Source organism: Saccopteryx bilineata, chromosome 2, assembly GCF_036850765.1.
Source record: "Saccopteryx bilineata isolate mSacBil1 chromosome 2, mSacBil1_pri_phased_curated, whole genome shotgun sequence".
Taxonomy (NCBI): Eukaryota; Metazoa; Chordata; class Mammalia; order Chiroptera; family Emballonuridae; genus Saccopteryx; species Saccopteryx bilineata.
This window is the reverse complement of record NC_089491.1, coordinates 15103551-15123395: the sequence shown is the minus strand read 5'-3', so window position 1 is coordinate 15123395 and position 19845 is coordinate 15103551. Positions and strand designations below refer to the sequence as shown.

General features: G+C 50.7%; 1 protein-coding gene across 5 annotated transcripts in view; it reads right to left on the bottom strand.

Annotated features, from left to right (window-relative positions):
* Positions 1-19845, bottom strand: part of CDK5RAP2 (CDK5 regulatory subunit associated protein 2) — a 181706-nt gene that overhangs the window by 2994 nt on the left and 158867 nt on the right. For all 5 annotated transcript variants that reach the window (XM_066256376.1, XM_066256378.1, XM_066256380.1 and 2 more), the window contains 7 exons: positions 15803-15919; positions 14683-14872; positions 13605-13726; positions 12276-12521; positions 9600-9677; positions 8713-8978; positions 5945-6088 (listed from right to left, as the gene is read on the bottom strand). In XM_066256376.1, coding sequence (XP_066112473.1) covers positions 5945-6088; positions 8713-8978; positions 9600-9677; positions 12276-12521; positions 13605-13726; positions 14683-14872; positions 15803-15919 — 1163 coding nt within the window. The remainder of the gene's footprint in view (positions 1-5944; positions 6089-8712; positions 8979-9599; positions 9678-12275; positions 12522-13604; positions 13727-14682; positions 14873-15802; positions 15920-19845) is intronic.

Sequence of the window (19845 nt, the reverse complement as noted above, 5' to 3'; positions counted from 1 at the left end):
GATGCCTGTGTTCAAGGGCGTTCATCTCAGCATTGTTCATAGTAGGTAATAATAAACAACCTGGTTTGTTTCAATAGAGGGTCAGATAATAAATTCCGGTACTCACACACAGTGGAATCACTCTGCAGCTATTAAAAATGGTGTTATAGAATTCTATTTATTGACACTGAGAGATGACTGTAATTAGTGACAAAGGGCCCAGAACAGCTACTGTATATTACGCATTCCTGTTTCATAAAAATTGCATACATATATCTATATCCACACATGGCTGCATCAAGATGGCAACAAAAAATTGGTGACACAGAAATGTCATCAAAATGTTAACAGTGATTATCCCCGAGAAATGTGACTTGGAATGTTTCATTTTCATATTTAAAATTTTATCAGGATTGATTGACTTTTTAAACAAAAACTACAATATTGAATTTTTAAAATAAATTAAATGCTTAAATCTTGAAAAGAGATATAAAAGTCTTATTAGAAGTGATCCTTTAGGGGAAACCTGTTTTGATTTTTCAGAGGTGAGGAGAGCTTGGATGGGCCGCCAAACCAGAGTCCCCATCCTCTGCAGTGGAAGGTACAGCCAGCGGCCCTCTGAGCTGGCTGCCACCCACCTCGTCCACAGGGCTCAGGACACTCCCTTCCTCCAAAAATACCCCGACTGCAAAGCATCCTGCCACGGACTACTTACTCTGTGACAGAACAACTCTACTCCCAAGAGGGGAAACGCTGGGTTTCAGCTTACAAAGTGTCACTTTAGTTTGCTCCCAAACTTATTTATGGTGGCTACACTTATAATCAGTTACAGCAGGTCTTGGAATAAGGACCCCTAGTTCAACATCATTTCGTTACAATGTTGATGAGATGCTGCAGGCACTGAACTCTTGTTTGTATCAATTAGTCTATGGCAGGGGTCTCAAACTCGCGGCCTACGGGCCGCATGCGGCCCGCCGAACAATTTTGTGCGGCCCGCAGACTAATCCACGAAGTTCAAAATATTTTGGATAAAATTAAGTAAGCCTAGGGGCCTACTTGTATTTTTCAGTTCTCTAGCATCCTAGCTAGATATTAGCTTAGTTAACAGCAGTTGTGATGCGAACTACAGTTTCTGGTCGTTTTGTGACACTGAGTAAACTGCATGTACGATTGTGCTTGTTGTACTGATTTTTTTTGTTGTTTTCAACTACAATGAGAAAAGTGTTGCGTACCAGTTGCCTTTTGTAGACCTAGCGCGGCCTGCCGAATGGCTGTGATCTTGCTCTGCGGCCCACACGCTGAGTTGAGTTTGAGACCCCTGGTCTATGGTAACATTGGTGTCATCACACGTCATTTCACTTGAGTTGCTGAACTTATTGCTGATGTTAAGCAAGGACTTACTGTATGTGATTTAATTGAGTATTAAATAAATCCATGAAATATGTGCATGAAAAGAGAGAACTGGTTGTATGAAAACTAACACATGCTTCAGGAAAGACTTGATAAAGGCAAGTCACTAAAAAACAGTTTTCCAGCAAATTAGGTATTGGTGAATCAACTATAAAAGTTGTGGGAGGAACATGGTCAGAGGAATTCTATATTCAAATTGCTTTCCATGTGCCTATTTTTCTTCATGTTAAAGCACCAGAAATTGGAAGTGCCAGACATACATTATGGATGTAATTTATGAAAGAAAGAAAATGTGGAACTCCAATCAGCAGACCCATATTCAAAGAAAAGGCTCTGGCCCTACATCAAAAGAATGGCAAATGAATGTACATTTAACTGTTTTAAGTTAAACTAAAATGTTTAAGGTATGTATCATTTTTTGATTCCCTGCTTTAACCTCCTTTTAAGATTAAACAATTTTGTCAGCTACAAAGACTTTAACGGTTCTTCCAAAACATTCTAGTTTAAACTTAGGTTTTCTTTGATTCTCTCCCTCATGCTTAGGGCCCACGAAGATTTGTGTTGTGGTCACGGCTTCAAGAGCCACACATTCTATGAGAGTCCCCCCATCTATGCACAGAGCCTGAGTCCCCCCACGTCTGTGAAGCAGGGATGATCCCTGGCCCACCCCCACACCGCAGCACAGGGAGAGAGGACAGGGAGAACGGTTATTTCACCGCTGCCTGGCTAGCCTCCACACAGCCTGGAGTCACTTTTCTAAAGTCACCTCAGGCCCCCCCTCCTCCCGGGAGCTTTTCTTGAGACTCTCGCCCAGGACTCTGGGTTGGTTTCTGCTCCTTGGGTGCCCCTTGTGCGCGGTACTTCCCCTTCCCTGCCCGTCTCAGGGCCGGAGCGGTCGTGCACTTGTTTGCTTCCCCTCCTGGACTACAAGCTCCCTGAGGGCAGAGCTCAGTTCCTTCTGACCACTGGCGTCTGGCACAGAGTAGGGGCCGGGAGACCATGTGCCAATGGGGAGGGGGGGTTCATTTTCACCTGCACTCTAAACACCCCGTACTGTATTCTATCCGGCACTGTTAGTATTTAGCTCTAGAAGAAAAAGATTCTTTACTACATCTAAAACAACAGTAATCACCTTCTTAACACCAAATATATGTCAGTAGACATACTTCCCTGACTGCATCATAATTTTATATTTTTGAGCAATTGGTTTGATTCTGGTTAAATCGGAATACAAATAAACACCACGTTTTCATCTGATTGATATGCCTCTTAAATTTTTTAACTCAGTGGCTCTCAGTACGCTGGGGCCTACTCCCAGAAGATCTGACTCAGTGCATCTGGGATGAGGCCCCAAAATTGGGCTTTCCAACAAGTTTCCAGATGTGCTGATGCTGCTGGTTGAGGAGCCATAATTTGAGAACCACTGCAAATCTGCGTTCCACAACCCAATCTCCCTCCTTTTCCTAGGATGAAGAGTTGTTCTAAACTCCTATTTCTGCCCAGACCTAGAATCAAGCCACTTCTCCAAGGACTCCTTGCTCCTTTCAGTGGGAAAAGGAATTTAGAAACCACAATTTAGCACTGGAGGTGCTCACTGTTCTTATTTGGACACTTTTAAAGCTTTTTAAGTAGAGAGGACTAGTACAAACTTTAATAGTAAATACATCATGAGTTCATAATATTTGCAAATCAAATTAAGGATTGCAGGATTGTTACTTCTTTGGTTTTTAATTGATTTTATCTCTTCCTGACACTAAGAAATTCAACATAGTTATTTGTTTTATCCTATAAAAGAAATATAATAGTTTTATAATATCAATACCAGTATCATGACTAACAGTTCAATCACTAAAAATCAGTTAGGGTTTTTTGCAGTTCTGTTCGCCCTCAGAGTACCTCCATGAGGGACAATACACAGCCACACTGCTGACTCCGTCACTGAAGTGTCTCCTCCTTTGTGTGGTATGTCTTCAATACAACACACACTAAGGTTTGCTTCATCTTGCTATAAATAATTAGAAGTTGCTTGTTTCTCGTTTTGATTTAATTTTATTTACTTTTATGTAAAGCATGTAAACAGTTTCATTGTCATATTTACAGAATAAGGTCTGCTCAGAGAAAGCCACCTTCCAGCCTGCCCTTCCTTCCTCTTCCCTCCTGTCCTTACAAGTAGCCTGCTGTTTCATTTATCCTTCAGTTAAAAAAATTTTTAGTAAATGAGTATGTGTATATATTTTAGCATCCCTCCCCACAACTTTCTTAGATAAAACGCAGACGATCACATACACTTTCTAGAGTAGTCCGAGGACTGCAGGGGACAATGTATTAAGTGCAAAAAGCAAATTAATGACACTCAGAGAAAACACTAGGTAGTAAAAAGCCATTGGGGTTGCTGGTGAAAACTTGGAAATTGATTTACACACATTTCACACCAAGAAAAAGGCACCGTATGAAACATAGGCAGGGACAGAAGAGTGGCTAGAGGCAATTTAATACCACACAGAGGTCTGTGTACACCAGCAACTACAGTGGAGCATCTCAGGTCCCCTTTGTGGCTCTAAAATTCTGTGATGCTAAAGTGAGGTTTTCCCCCAGAAAAACCTCAGAAAGACGAGGTGAATCATGACAAGCACTGATCATCCCCTGGACTAATTTGCTAGTGGGGGAGATCACCATGAGTATAATTTAGAGTTACACACACATGCACACATATACACATGAAGTAAGACCTATATTCTGGCCTGACCAGGTGGTGGTGCAGTGGAAGTCCAAGGTCGCTGGCTTGAGCCTAAGATCACTGGCCTGAGCAAGGGGTCACTCACTCTGCCGTAGCCTCCCAGTCAAGGCACATATGAGAAAACAATCAATGAACTAAGGTGCCACAACAAAGAATTGATGCTTCTCATCTCTCTCCTTTCCTGTGTCCCTAGCTATCCCCCTCTCTGACTCTCTCTGTCTGTCACAAAAAAAACACAACCCACTATATTCTGTCTCTTTAATAAATATTACTATGTGCTAAAGACCCACTGCATTAAGAATGAATTATTTAGTTCAGGTATGTTGTGCCTTAAAAACCATATGAACAAATAAATACTAGTTTGAGAGTATGAGAGGAAATTACTCATTGATTCATTTGAAAATATGAATTAGACTTGGCCCCTCATGAAAAATAGAGGGAACCAGATATTAAACAAACAAACAATTATAATTTGTGATCAGGGCTATGATGAAACAAAGGCTATGACTAATGAACAGGGAGCCCTTCCTGACCTTGAAGCAGCATTTAAGCTGAGATTTGAAGGGCGAGGAGCCACGAGCTGGGAGGCAGGGGACAGGCGTCAGAGCGTCTGTGTCATGAGCCTGGTAGGTTGGAGGGAAGGAGAGGCCAGTGTGGAGCTGGAACCCAGTAGCCCCTGCCCTCAAGGAACCGTCCCCCTGCAGGCCCCCACCCTGACGTGGGCAAACATGACTTTCCTGCGCCATGATTGGTTATATACTTCCCGAGCTCAGTGCACCCAAACTTCCTCCCAGGATCCCAAGAGGGAGCTCTTAGGACAGGCTTAGACCCGCCCCAGCAGAGGCTCTTTACTGCTACTTCTTTGCATGGCTGACAGATCTGAGAGCTATCAGAAGGGGGCTAATTAAATGAGTACTGACATGGAATGCAAATTCGCCTCCCACCTTCCTGCTGGCCTTTGGCGAGAATTTATACTAGACAAATAAAGAGGGAAATATCTGTCAGGCCACTGAGTAAACAGTCCTCACGCCTCCTTAACCTGCAAACTCCCTCGTCCAGGGAGGGTTCGCTGATCACCAAAGTGGGCGCTCACCCTGACACAGTACAGGTTTCCCACAAACACCTGTGGTCACCCTGCTCTGCCTGACTCCTAACTGGTGCCATGAGGTATGGGATGAGGGTGGTGTGGGAGCAACCATTCCTGATTCAGTCACATTCAAGTTACTACACAATCGAGCTTTTAAGGGACATTTCAATGGCTTTATAATAAATGTCTTCCACTGATTAAAAAAAAAGTAGCTCCCAAGTAGTTCAAACAAATTTGAACAAAACCCAATAAATATGATGCTGAAAACTGACAAAAGGCATCAGATGGTCCCAAGAAAGGCCTCTGAATGGAGAGACCTTGAGTGGCAGAGAATGAGCGGGTCCACGGGCACCAGCTGCAACCAAAAGCCCCTAACACCAAAGTCTGTCCTTTGCACTCAGACACTTGCACTCTCAAACCAGCTGTCCACCTTGACTATGGGGCTCTCTCCCCAAGCCTCAGTTTCCCCATATGCAGAACGCAAGCAGGATCTCACCAAGGCTTCCTGGGGGCGGGGCGCAGGGTGCTGGAGACCAGGAAGCACACAGGCAGCGGCAGCACGGTGCCTGGCTTGCAGCTCTGACCCAACACGGTGCCCTCCCTCCCCGCCCCCCGACACAGTCCCCGCTGGGCGCCGGCCACATGGGCCAGGTGGTGGCTGCACATACAGGGGATGGAGACACAGCCCCACTGGCGTCCCTAAGCCTCTGGCTCCACGTGTCACCACGCACCTGTTCACAGTGAGGCGTGCACTGGCCGTCAGCGGGCAGGGACACCCTCCAGAGGAGCGTCAGTAACCTCGCGGCCTCCTCCAGGATCAGCTTGGCTCTGCTCACGCTGGTGGCCAACCTGCTCGGGGCTGCCGGGTGCTGACCCTGCATGGGGGGCGAGGGGTCGTTACACGCAGTCTTGAAAAAGATTACGGACAAGGCAGCTCTAATGGGCGGCATAAATCTCCAGAGCGCAGGCCCGCGTCCCGCACGCTGAGCGAGAGCCTGGGGCCAGACGCCGCCGATTTATTGTTCTTAAAGACTGGTGAATTATAGATTATGAGAGAATTTTGGTGGAGATTTTAGCGCAATCAATAACCATGATTAATAACCGCCCGCATTAACTATATTTACTATGCAGGAAGAGGGAGTGTGGGAGAACCACTCACTGCTCTCTAGAAGGCAAACGAGGCCAACAGCAAGTAACGCGGCCAGAGCGCTGCTGTCCCCGCTGCCCACGAGACGGCTCTCCACCCTCTCTGGGGCACAGCAAACTCAGACCGAGGGGTGTCAGGGCATAGAAGAGTGAAGGACAGGGAAAACACAAAATAAATTTAAAAGAGAAAGAAGAAATTGAGGGCGCGTTGTCTTCACAATAAAATACAAAATAAAACATGTCCCTTTTATCTATCAAATTGGCAAAAAACAAAACAAAACATAAAAATACTCAGTGAGGCCTGATCAGGCAGTAGCAGCACAGTTGATAGAGCCTCAGACTAGGACGCAGAGGATCCAGGTTCAAAACCCCAGGTTGCCAGCTTGAGCGCGGGATCATCTGGTTTGAGCAAGGCTCAGCAGCCTGAACCCCAGATCACTGGCTCGAGCAAGGGGTCACTCAGTCTGCTGTAGCCCTCCAGTCAAGGCACATATGAGAAAGCAAAACTAAGGTGCTGCAAGGAAGAATTGATGCTTCTCATCTCTCTCCCTTCCTGTCTGTTCTTCGTCTGACCCCTCCCCCAAATACCCAGTGAGGACACAGGTGTAGTGAGATAACAATACTTTTGGAAAGTGATGTTGCAAGAATTATCACAAGTGCCCATCAGAGTCCACAACTTTGAGATTGTAATTTCCCTTTTGGGAAGTCACCCCTAATGAACTAGTCAAGGACAGGACCCAAGACCTAGTCAGAAGGCACATCTCAGCTTAAGTATCCACCCCACCTCACCCCACGCCCGTGAAAGAAAAAAGAAATGGCGATACATCACATGTTAGCTTACTTTTCAGCCATTCAAAGTCCAGTTCTAGAAATACACTGAATGGGATAGGAAAAATGTTGATATAATGTGAACGGAAAGTCAAAATATGAGATTCACATACGTTGGAGGCAGGTTAATTAAGCTTTGGAAATGAGCTAAAAGTACATTCATCAAAATGTTAACTGTGGTACTTTTACAAATGTTTCATTTTCATACTTTTCTACAGTCTTTAATTTTTGTACAATAAAGATTCCAATCAGAAAAGAACAATTATCTTATTAATTCATTCAACAAATGTCTACCACGGACCTATCCCCTGCTAGGCCAAGGCAGGTCGTGGTAACAACACTGAACGAGACTGTCCCTGCTCTCTGGGAGCTTATTATCTGGTGAAACAGAAAAGGCAGAAGAACCTTCACAATATAATAATACAACAAAATAAACCAAAAAAACAATATCGGAAGTGGGGGGCCCAAGTGTCTTCAGAAAGGACCCGAGAAGGGGACCAGGAAATGTGCCCCAGGAAAGCTCGTAGGTTGGGTCTCATCTGGGAGAAAAGGGAAATTTGATGTCAAGGGCTTGGCAAGTAAACCCTCAAAAACAGGTTAACTTTAAATGAGGAAAATTCCTGTAGGATGAGGCAGGAACAGGGCAGCTTAAGGGGGCTCAGGGGCCTTCCGAGCCAGAGCCCCGGGGAGCCCGGGCCGGAAGCCGGCTGTGCCTGGCACGCAGGACATGGGCACGCTGCCCAGCCTGATGGGAGCAGGGGTCTAGGGAGCTGGACACGGCGGCTGGGAGGGCAGTGCAGACCTGGGAATCCGAAACCCACGTGTGACCCGGACCCAGGGGAGTGCGGGTTTCTGCACAGCTGAGGTGACAGCACTGTTCTCCAGCAGGCTGTGTCTTGGAGGACGGAGAACTGAGCTCACGCCTTGACCACTCCCAGTTACTTCACCTCCGCCCTGTCAAGTGCGAATGGCACCGCCTAACCCGACGGTGCTCTGGGATGAGAGGAGACACCATACGAGGAGCTGGTCTGCAAGGAGCGGCGGCTGCCCGCATGCTGGGGGCGCGGGGCACCTCACACCGCCAGCCCACCACAGAGCAGCTGAGAACCACTGCGGGGCGGGCCCTCCGGTGCGACCGGGACCTGCAGCCTGCTCACCGCAGCTTGGCCTGAGTGCAGAGGCCTGGCCGGTGAGGCTAGGTGGCGGGGGAGGGGACAGATGGACACACAAGGATTGAAGGACAGAGCATGGATGGAAGACTGGACAGGCAAAGGCTGTCACAGGCCAGGTCCCCATGAAGTGATGGCAATAAGGCAGGGCACCAACCTCAACAGGTGTCCCTCCCACAGGAAACAAGAGAAGTCCCCCACACTGGACCTGCCCTCTCAGTGCTCGTGGGATACGTCTCCAGGTTCCTTGTTTCAGGGCCTGAGGACACCTGCGCCCCTAGCCGCCTAGCGCCCTCAGCCAGCACGTCCATCCTGCCCCCAGTGAGCCCCTGTCTCACTCCAGCTCTGCCGGTTACCTTGGTTCCCAGCTCTCCACTTGAGGGGCTGGGAGCCTCTCGGATCTGAATGTCCATCTTGGCAAGGAGCTTCTGGACCTGGCCAATCTGCGTGCACAGGGCTTCGTAGTCCTCAATCAGGCCCAAGACATGGCAGCCATTTGTGCTGGCCCACACGTGGTGGGCAGGGACCAGGCGAGACATGCACAGGGTGCCGGTGGCTGAGCTGCCATTGCCACAGGAGAGGGAGTCCACATCATTTCCAGAGAGTGGAGCAGTGTCTGAAGCTGCAGGATGAAAGGGAAGATGTCAGCTCTCCTGGGGGCAGCACCCTGTGTTCAGTGAGCTGCATCAACCATGGTGAAGCCAGCTGGGAGGCTAAGAGCGGCCTCACTGTGTACATTACCCCATCTCGTGGGAGCAGCTCAATTCAATTCACCAGCACTTATCAGGTCAGGTGCCCTCTGCAGAAGACCCCGACCCACACAGATGAAACGGGCCAGTGCCGCGCTCCCAGAGCCCCTGGTCTAATCAGAATGCAGATACCATGTAGGAGGGGCGGTCTGGGAAAAGGGGAAGTGGGAGCATGTCTGCAGGACAGTGACATGTCCAGACGAGAACATGAGGGTAGCAGGTGAGGCCGCACAGGCCTTCTGTGGCTGGACGCCCGAGGGCTCTGGCAGACACACTTTCATCAGCAGAGAGCCAAGGACCTCACTGAGGCTGGTAATGCCCAGAACAGGTTAACTGGCCTGGAGAAGGCCACCAAGGGAGGCTGAGAACAGGACATCCCGAGTCCTGCCAAACACCCTCCCAGGCTGGGACCAGGGCCCTCCTTTTCTCCAATGTAAAAAGTCCTTCTGGGAAGCCCAACCCTGCTACTGTCAACCCAGACTTCAGCTTTATACCTGATCTTGGTGGCACCGCCACCGTGGAGTCAAACAGATCGTACGAATTATCAACTGCCACAGGGCATCTGTCACCATCTGCAAAATGAAAGAGAAGGAAAGTGAACTATTAGAAGTTTTCATTTCATGGGGAGAACTGAAGACCCCAGGGAAGCGCCCAACACCCTCCCTGGGCATCTCTCTGGCCAGGCCATGCAGGGCCCAGGACAAGGGGGAGTAGGCCCAGTCCCCTCCCAGGAAGGACCCTCTTGTCCAGACAAGCACACAGGCAGTCTCCCTCCAGGGTGGTCAGGGCTAAGGGAGGGAAGCCTGGGGACTGTGGGAGCTCAGGGGAGGGCGCCGCCCCTGAAGAGAGGGAGCAAGGCCAGCACAGGAGGAGCAGACGCAGAGCCGTGAGGAGTGAGCCGGCACCACGCGCCCAGCGAGCAGGACGCAGCTCCGATGGCTGAGCCCAGGGGCCAGGCCACACCTGTGAGGACTGTGGGGACCCACCCAAGGGTGGGAAGCAGGGCGGTGTCCAGCTAAGATCTGTCTTTTGGACTGTCAGAGTGAGTCTGGAGGCTGCTGCCATAACTGAGCAGAAGAGAAGAGTGACTCGAAGTAGGATCTGGGAGGTGATACATCAGGAACAACACAAGGAGGCGAAACCAGTTAGATGCTGGTACGAGACGACCTGCAACCTTCTCTAATTTAACCCAAGTGCACACCGGAAGCGGGAGCAGCTCAGTGGGCAGGAGGGCAGTGTCATTCAGACTATCTAGATGAAGAGACCAAGGGCAGGGACAGAAGCGATCTGCCCAGCAGTCCCCAGAGTGCAGTAGCAGAGGGAGGACCGACCAGGCCTCAGGACACCCACCCAGCTCCTCCCGAGGGTGCACTGCGGAGATTCCCAAGAAGGACTGTTTTCTACCAAAAACTGCAGTGCTGACGGCAGAACCCGCAAACAGGTGCGGCCCCGACAAGTCTGCAGAGGAAGAGCTGCCGCCGCCCAGCTACAGCACTGATCTGCACGCGGGGCAGCTGGAGACCATGTCCGCCAAGGCGGCACGGCCCTCTGGGCACCCTCTCCTGATGCCGCTCACAAGGCACAGCCAGGGCTGACCCGGGACAAGTGTCAGCAGCCGGCTCGGCGTGCTCAACGGCCTCCTCATGTCAGCTACCCCGACTCTCCTTCCTGGACCCCGAGCACTGACTCGTGTCCCTGCTTCAGTCTCCCCTGGCCCACCTCCACGAGCTCCTTGGTCCCACAAAGCCCCTTCGGGACCAGGAGCAGACCTGTGTTTGAAACGGTAATACCCACTGCTGACATGTGTCCCGTGCAGACGGTGGCAATATGGCACTCTTTTGTCCCTTTGAGATTCCTCTAGAACCTGATCCTAAGAATGCTGTTTAACAGCAAAAAGCATATCAACACCAACGTTTACTAAAGCACCAAATCAGACACCACTTTAATAATGACCAGGGTAATGGTTTTGTAACTGAGCATAACCTGCAAACAAATTAGGAAGCACATGTGAAAGGGGAAATTAATGATATAAATTGGGCAAAAACAAAGAAAGGACACAGAACGGCACAAAAACCAATTTGGACAATACAAATTCATGACTACGTCTGAAAAATGTAGAAGATAACGAAGAAAGATATGCAAAGTAAAAAAAAAAAAGCTATTATTTTGCAGCTTATGAAGGACTTTTTCCACTTTCTTTTTCATATTGTCACATCACCTTTTTGGTTAAAATTTTAAAGTCCTAGCCAATCACTACAAGCTCTAAAGTGGGTTGACTGGGTATGCTTGAAGTGTTTTTAATTTTTTAAATTAAAGGAAACAGACAGAATTTTCAATCCAAATAAAAGTCCAAACTTTCAAACAATACTTGTTTAGAAAGCATGTTGCCAATCCTTGTCCACTGCATGTGCACAGCCTCCCTGTGGGCACTGGGATGACCCAGACTCCTGAGGCTCTGGAAGGTCAGGTGGAGCTTCAGGGACAGCTCTGGACCCCGAGCTGAAAACGATTTCTAGCCCCAGCTCTGCCACCTATTTGTGTCACTTTGGGCAACTCACTGGGTCTTAGTTCCTTCATCCAGAGCAAAGAGGATGGCCTAGCCCACCGCTCGGAGCCTGACCGTTGGCCGGTTTGCTCCAGGCTCTCTGCTGGGCGGGTGGGCAGAGGACTGAACCCAGCTGTGTCGCCTTTCTGCCACCCGAAACAGCCCCCACAGGGCTAGATGATAAAGCCACAAGCAAATGCAAAACAGAACCAGTTTTCAAAGCTACAGGGATGCTTTTCAGATCCTAAAAAACATTGACAGCCAGGATAAGTTCTGTTTTAAAGGCAGTAAGAGACTGAAAAAGGATTTTCAGCAGTGGAGGGGTGTGAGAGGGACAAAGGGGTGGATGGCACAGGACTGGAGGCAATGAGGGCGGCTGGTAGCCCAACTCCACCACCCTGAGAACCAGGGGGCCCCAGACAGAGATCACACCTTTTGCCAAAGGTGACAGCTAATTAGTGGTCAGGCCCCTGGCTCTCAGGGAAGGGCCTGCCTGCGGTCACTGGGAAGACACCTCCACGAGCAAGGACACAGGCAGGGCCTCGCAGGTTCGCACACACGCCCAGGAGCACAGGGCTGCCTCCTCTGGCAGCGAGGAGAGGGGGTGAGGAGAGGGGGACGGTACCGTGCTGGTCGAGCTGAAGGGGCAGCTCGGGTGTAGGGAGGGTTTGGAGAGCGGATGGGAGTGCTGCTTCCTGAGACCTCCCCGCCTTCCCCAGCTGCGCCTCCAGCCTGCCCTGCAGGGTGGTGTTGGTATCGATGCTCCTCTCCAGCTGCGCCCGCAGAGCCTGGATCTCCGTCAGCAGGTCATGCAGGTGACTGAGAGGGTCCGGCCCCTTCCAGCCTTCTCCGGACGCCTCCGCTCTGGGCTCTGCAAACATGTGCAAGGGGAAGCCTTGGCGTCCTCCTCCACCAAAGGGTCAGCCACCAGAGGGGCTTGACAGAGTTTTAAACCTGCCACCTCCAGCGCCTCCCCTTCCTAAGGACAAGGTACAATTTAAAATAACAACTTGATTTTAAAAACACAAATATTGGCAGGCTTAATTGCTGCTATTCCACAGGCTAAATAAGAGCTGGAAATTAATTTTCGCTTCTGGCCATAAAAGCCTAGCAAATTGCACACCAAACCCTGAAATTATGTGTAGTAGTAATAAAATCTATTTGGGCGGAATTATAGAATGAAAGGGGCTGATTTTAAGAGTCATAGTATATTAAAAATGCACAACAGCAAGAGTAAGAAGAGCAACTTGGAGAGAAAATAAAAGCTGTGAGGTGACCCTTTTCCAGATAAACTTTCAATAGGGAGAAACCATCTGGAAAATGAGTCAATAAAAAACAAAAACCTACAGCTCAAAATTGATTTTAAAAAATCTGAGTTTACAGTCGAGTCGCCCTGATCGGGCATCTCTCAGAATAAACAGAGAGGACCAGGGCCGACAACCACCTCTGGAGCAACGTGCAATGTGGGCTCCATTAGCATTTGCTGAATGAATGGGCAAAAAGAAGCACACACTAGCAAGAAAATGACAATAAAAGTCTTATCTTGAGTGCCCACTATATGCTAGGTACTGTGTTAGGATGCATTTAATTCTCACAGCAACTCTACAAAACAGATCTCAGTAGGCATGTTTTATAGAGAAAGAAACAGCCCAAAGCTCTGAGATGACCTTGACCTGCTGAAAGCTACGTCACCGGGAGCAAGGGAGTGACAATGCGGACCTGTGCTGGCCCGACTCCTGAGCCCAAGTCCTTCCATGCCTCCTGCGGCTTCTTCAGAAGAGTGGGCCAGACAGCTTTGCTTCAAACTATGGAAGGGGAGCACTCCACCCAGGAGGTGAGCACGGGGTGTGAGGACAGCATTTCGGGGAAGCGTGCTGGCCCCTGTTGGGGCTGGCTGACCGCCCAGGACGCGGAGCCCAGGCTGAGAAGGGCCCCAGGGCCGAGCGCCCAGTACCTCTGGGATGCCGGTGGTCCTTATCCAGCCTCTCATACACCTTCAGCTCCACTCGCAGCGACTGGAGGAGCTGGTCATTCTGTGAGAGCAGCTGCTGCCTCCACTTCAGCTCCTCCCGTACCCTGCAAGGCCCGCACGGGGGGGGGGTGCCTCAGTCAGAGCCCACGGGCCTGCCGAGTCCACCCTCCGCTAGACGAGTGTGGACAAGAGTGACAGGCGTGGCTGAGAAGTCCTTCACAGCCACCCCTTCCCGAGGGCCCTGAGCCCAGACACATTACTCATGTGAGCTCCCCAGACCCTGATGAGGGACGTGCCATCGGAGCCCCAGCTCAGAGACGAGGAAGGGAGCTCCCAAGGTCACGTCTTACTGGGTGCCCAGCCCACGAGAGGAGCTGGAACTGGGGTAGCAAAGATAGGGATCTTGCCAAATCACTGCACCACCCTGGGTGACCGAGGGGGATGTCGGTCACTCCAAAAGAGAGCACTCACGAGTGTTTTCAAGGAAGACTGAGAACACGGGGGACAGGGCAGTCTAAGGGGAAACTGCGAAGAGCAGCTGGTGCAGCCCCTTCAAACTCTGAGTCAGACTCATGCCTGCCCTCCCCTCCTCGGACGCTTCCGCAAACTTCCTGCCACTCGGAGTAAAAACCAAAGTCCTCACCACGTGACAGGGTCCTAGGTGACCCAGCACACAGCACGGCCCTGCCCTCCCCCAGTGGCACTGGCCCCTGCTGTGCCCCGCAGAGGTCAAGGACCCCGCCTCGGCACCCGCCCTTCCCTCCAACAATGATCTTGCACCAGGATCTGCACAGCTCACGCCCTCACTGCCCAGATGGCACCTCTGCAGAGGCCCTCCGTGGCCCATGCTGAGTAAAACCCCCGTCCGCCCCCAGGCCCCACCCTCCTCACTCCATGACCTCCCGCCATGTTTCATTCCCTCATGACCTATGATGTGTCTGGGTGCTTGCTGTCCTACTGTCTGTCCCTATGCGCTAGGGGCTGGCGTGCCTACTCCATGACCCCATCCAGTGCAGGGTCACCCGCATGAGTGCCGGGACACGCTGCCTCCGACCGCTACCTGCGCAGCTCACGGCGGCTGTCACCGAGCTCCTGCAGCAACTGCCGGCACTGCTGCTCCCTCTGGCCCGCCTCCTGCCGCAGCCTCTCGCTCTCCCCCTGCGCGCGGGCCAGCTCCTGCTGGAGGTGCTCGAGGCCCGCAGTCTTCCTGGACAGGACCTCTCGCAATTTTCCATTCTCTCTCTGTTTATCTGCAAACACAGGACGAGCCATCGAGAAGAGACATCATTTGTTTTCTCCAACCTTATTACGCAAATACAGCACTTCGGCTGGCTCTAGCACTCCAAGAATACAAAAGAGAGTGAGATTTAATCTGGCATTTACGATTCTGGCATTCCAATTATCTTATGCATTTTGGGCAGATAAATCTGTCAACATCAAGGCTGCAAATTAAACGTCACTGGGATGAGATGGGCCTGTTTAATTTTCTATTAAATAATGGCCTGTGCAAACCTAGTTACTTTGCCTTCACAGAGTGAACAGGGTAGATACTATAGACAGAGGCCAGAAACAGACCCCAAATTCTGGCAGTGGGGCTAGAAAAGTCCATGAGCCTCCCACAGGCCAGAGGGCTGTGCAGATAGACTCCTGGGGCCCGCTCGTGCCTCGGGCCCTGGGAAAGCACCTCTCCTGAGGAATAAACAACACCTGGGGCCCAGAGGCAGAACTGACTCTTCGTAGCAAGCCTCCAAGGCAGGTGCTAGTATCAGTACCCTCCTCATTTTCCAGACAGGAAAGTAAGGAGCAAAGAGGTTAAGACTCTCCCCAAGATCACATGGCCAATACATGGCACATCAGGATACAGACCCAGGTCTCTGACTCCACTCTTAACCGTGGCTCCACGTTCATTTCCAAGCAGGTCACAAGTAAAGAAGTAACATTTACTGAGCCAGAGCCTCACAGGGTTATGTTTAATTGTCACAACAGCCCTATGAGGTATTCCTATTTTACCGCTAGGAACCCCTGAGGCTCAGAGAGGGTAAGTGACCTTCCCAAAGTCACAGTCACAGGATGTGAACCCAGGCTGGCCAGACTCCAGTGCCTGCATTCTTCCCATGCCACTGGAGGCCGTGGGGTCCAGGCTCCAGGCTCCAGGCTCCAGCTCCGGCTCTCATTCTCACCTCTGGACCCTTTAGCAAGCATGGCATTGAGGGCCTGGTTCTGCTTCCTCAGGAAACGAATTTCTGAAGTCAGAGAACTATGCAGCTCTGAACCACAAGCAAATATGTTTGAAGAACCTGTAAACACACACATAAATAGTGATTTATGCAGTCTCCAGGTCAGTATAGAAGTTTCTAGAAAACAACTTTAATGAAGAAACACAACATACAGTGAAAATCCCTTCTATAAACTTTATGTATGGTGTTACCAGAACCCAAAGGGACATAAGAGTGAGTCTGAAACAGGAGACAAGACGGGGCTCCCCTCATCTGACCTGTCCTAAGGGTGAACAACACAGGAGACCTAGGCTGGGGCTTGGATGAGGGGGCGACAGTTTTAACCGCCGTCAGAGGCCCAAACCCGTACGTCCACCTGCCTGCTGGGCCTCTCCCAGCCCACACAGCAGAAGCAGAACTGCTGGCCTTTCCTCCCTCTCCCTTCAAGCTGCTCTCTCGGCCCCTGCCCCTGGGGATGGTACCGGCACTCTGCCTAAGCCCGAACAGAAACCCGAGAGCCAGCCCAAACAGCCCTCTCTCCCACGGCCCATCACACAACCGTGACTGGTGAGTCTGCCCCCAGCTGCCCGGAACCCTGGTCACTCTCTGTCCCTCTAGGTCAGGCCCTATCACCTTGCCTCGCAGCCACCCTGCCAATGGGGTGATCATCCTAAACACAGGCCATTCATCTTCGTCTCTGTTCACAAACATCTGACCGTCGGCCGCTGTGAAGGACAATGAGCTCTGCACTCAGAGCATTATTTAGCTCTTGTCTCCTGGCACACCCCACACCCTCTCCACCCCAGTGCCCTCAAATGCAGGCAAACCGGGCCACTTCTGTGTCCCAAACATATTATGTGGTCACACATCTCCCTAACTTTGTAGAATGAGGTACTCTGCCTAGAATGCCCACCACCTTCATCAACTGTCAAAATCACCCTCCTCTTTCAACTCTGGCTTAAATTCACTGCCTCTAAGTGTATGCTAACAAGATCAGGGTCTGAAGCAGACTGGGTCTGCGGTCACCTACCAACTCCCATCGGTTTCCTCATCTATAACTACGTCCCCGGGCTGTGGTCCACTCCTGAAACCCCACCCCTTCCTCTGGCGGGACACCTCTGACACTTCATCCCAAGACTCCCAGCCCTCTGCACCTCCTACGCCCGCACCACGTGGGATTCTCATGTCTGCAGCTGCCCGATGCACAACCCTCGGGTGTGCAAGGTGCTCTGCACATGTGGCAGCAGGTGCCCCATCTGGTCTTCCCGCTGATAGAGTCTCCTATCCGGCAGGGCCAAGTGCCAGCCTCCTGCCTTCCCAGCCTCAGGTGCAGCTGGACCACGGTCATGTGCTACTTCTGCCAGGGAGACTGGTTGGGAAGCCAGCCGGGGCCGGCTGGGAACAATTTCCCATCCTGGAGAAAAGAGGACAGGGCGAAGCCCCACCTGGCTCCTTCCCGCGCTCTGGACACTGTCCTGAGAGGCTGCAATGCTTGTAATCGCCGCAGCCATCACAGGCACTAAACCCAGGCGCTGGGTTTGTTTTGTAAGAAAACATAAATCCCTATTGTTTACCCCAGTCTGCACTCATATTCTGTTATCTGGACAGAAAGCATCCTGGCACACAAATGATTACCTGTAACACTCAAACTCCCCACAGGCAGGTACGACATCAGCTCTCCAGGGGCTCAGTGCACACTCTTCCCACTCTACAGCACTCTTTTTCTCACGCTGACGACTCACCGACCACGGTGTCTTCCAGTTTTTTAATTCACATACATCTCTCCTCACCATCTTCCTCCGCTCTCCCCTGTGAATCTGGTGTCTTTGCCGAGACACCTGGCTCTGAACCTGGCTCTGGCTTCCTACTAGCCGCTGGACCTGAGGTGAGTCACAGGCCTCCCTAGTCTCCAGAAGCTCAATAAGAACAATGGATGTTATTATTACTGCAATTACCATTTCTATCAACATCACCACTGATGATGGGCTGGAGCCAGACAGGACCAACCAGCCACCTGGATGAACAGGAAACATTCTAGAGAAGTCCAGTAGGACCACAGCGAAGGTCACTTTTCAAAGGAGAATCGGGCCCAAGAGCAGTCCATGACCAAGCCTGAGCTAGCGGGGCCCACTGGGGAAGCAGGAGGCCAGCCCTCGCCCTGGCTGCCATCACCACACGCTCACACAGCTGGTGACAAGCTGGGAGATGGACACAGGCGACGACAGCGTGACACCACACTCCACCTCAGCCTTCGGAGGAGCAGCGCCTTCCCCAGCCGGGCTCCGGGCGGACCCCGCGCAGCAGGGGAGGCACAGCCGGTTACCCACTGCCTTTTCAGAGGCGGTTTCAACACGGTGAGAACAGGTGGTCTCTCCCCGAGCTGAGTACTTTATGAATGCCTTTCTGTATACCTTCCCGTTCAAGTGAATTACTCTCCCGAGCAACTGCCTGCTCCATTATAGCCAGTGGCTATTGGAGCCCCCAAATAATTCTATAATTGGATTTGCCAGGGAAAATGTAAAACAGAATGAATCTAATTCTGGCGTTACCAAGAGTGAATGTGACGAGCCCAGGCATGTATTTCTTTCCCGTGTTTGATATGACTAATAACTCTTATTAATAAGTTTTCCTGGGGGGAGGAGGGAGGACACAGGGTGAGGGGTGGGGGAGAGGGAGAGAAACGGGATCCTTCTGAACCCAACTGCAGCGTGCACAGTACTCTGGAAGGACGCCCTCCTCGCTGAGGGCCACGCTGGGCTGGAGAGCAGTGAGGACTGCACCGGGGTCCAAAGGTCAGGCACTGCCACTGAGCACACCCTTCCTGAACTCAGTTAGCTCAGCTCCAAAACAGGGAAGGACAGCAGCGTCCTCCCCCCTGTGCAGAGCTTTGCCTGTGAAACAAGTAACATTATACAAAATAAAATAGTGAAATAAAACAGATAATGATGAAGAAAACTGCCATTTACTGAGTGGAGCACTGAGAAGACCCACTCATAACACCGTGTTGGGCAGATAAAATGTATTATGCTCACTTTGTTAAAGAGGCCGTTGCCCAGGTGATATTAATGTGTGTTGAGAATCGTTGTAGCCTGAGGCTTGGTTTTGGGATTAAGCCTGTCGCACCCTTTTTGGGTGTGAGGTGGTACAATCCTATCATGCCTCAGAGAAGTGACTTTGTATTAGAGACTTCCCTATTATGTATATTGGATTAAGAGTTTGGATTTCTACACTATAAAATGGAGGCAGAACGGGACTTGGCTCTTGGTTCCTGAGATTATCATTAGAAGAGAGAGCAGAGGAGAACAGAGAAAGGCCACGTGGAGGAGGCCAGGAGAAGCAGCCAAGATGGTGGAGTGCTGAGTGAGATGCCAGTTTGTGTAGAGTTTGTATCTGGGATAAGGAAGGAGATGGGGAACTGAGGAGAATAAGGCTGGTGAGCTAGAAACCTTTGATTCTAGGAAACTCGGATAAGTCAGTGGCTTTGTGAACACTGTGTGAGTGGGTTTTGGAGCCCAGTGTGTATTTTTACTTGCCCGCCGGGTGCAAGGTAGGATCAAAGGCTATGGCCCACCAGGTTTTGGCTCCGTTGTTTCTTTACCGACTGTCCGAATCCAATGCGAACCTGCATGGGCCGGGCGGCTGCTGTGATAGTGGCCCTGGCCCTGGCTACTGGCTTTACACACCGTCTCACTCAATCTCAGTGGCTCTTACAAAGTGACGATGAGCGGGAGAGGTGGGCAACTCGCCCAAAGTCACAGAGCTAACAAAGCTGAGGGGGATACCACGCCCAGGCAGGCAGACCCCAAACAAGCTCGGGGCTTTGCTAGCACACAGAGCTGCTCTCAAGACGCCTTCTTCACGGAATGAGGACACGCTCTTTGGAGAAATAAAAAAAGATGTCCAAAATACATTGTTCAAAGAAAAAAAAAAGAGGGGACTGAATAGTGATCTAAAGTATTCTACCTTCACCTTTGGGAAAAGTAAGGACAGGAAGAAGAATATATAGT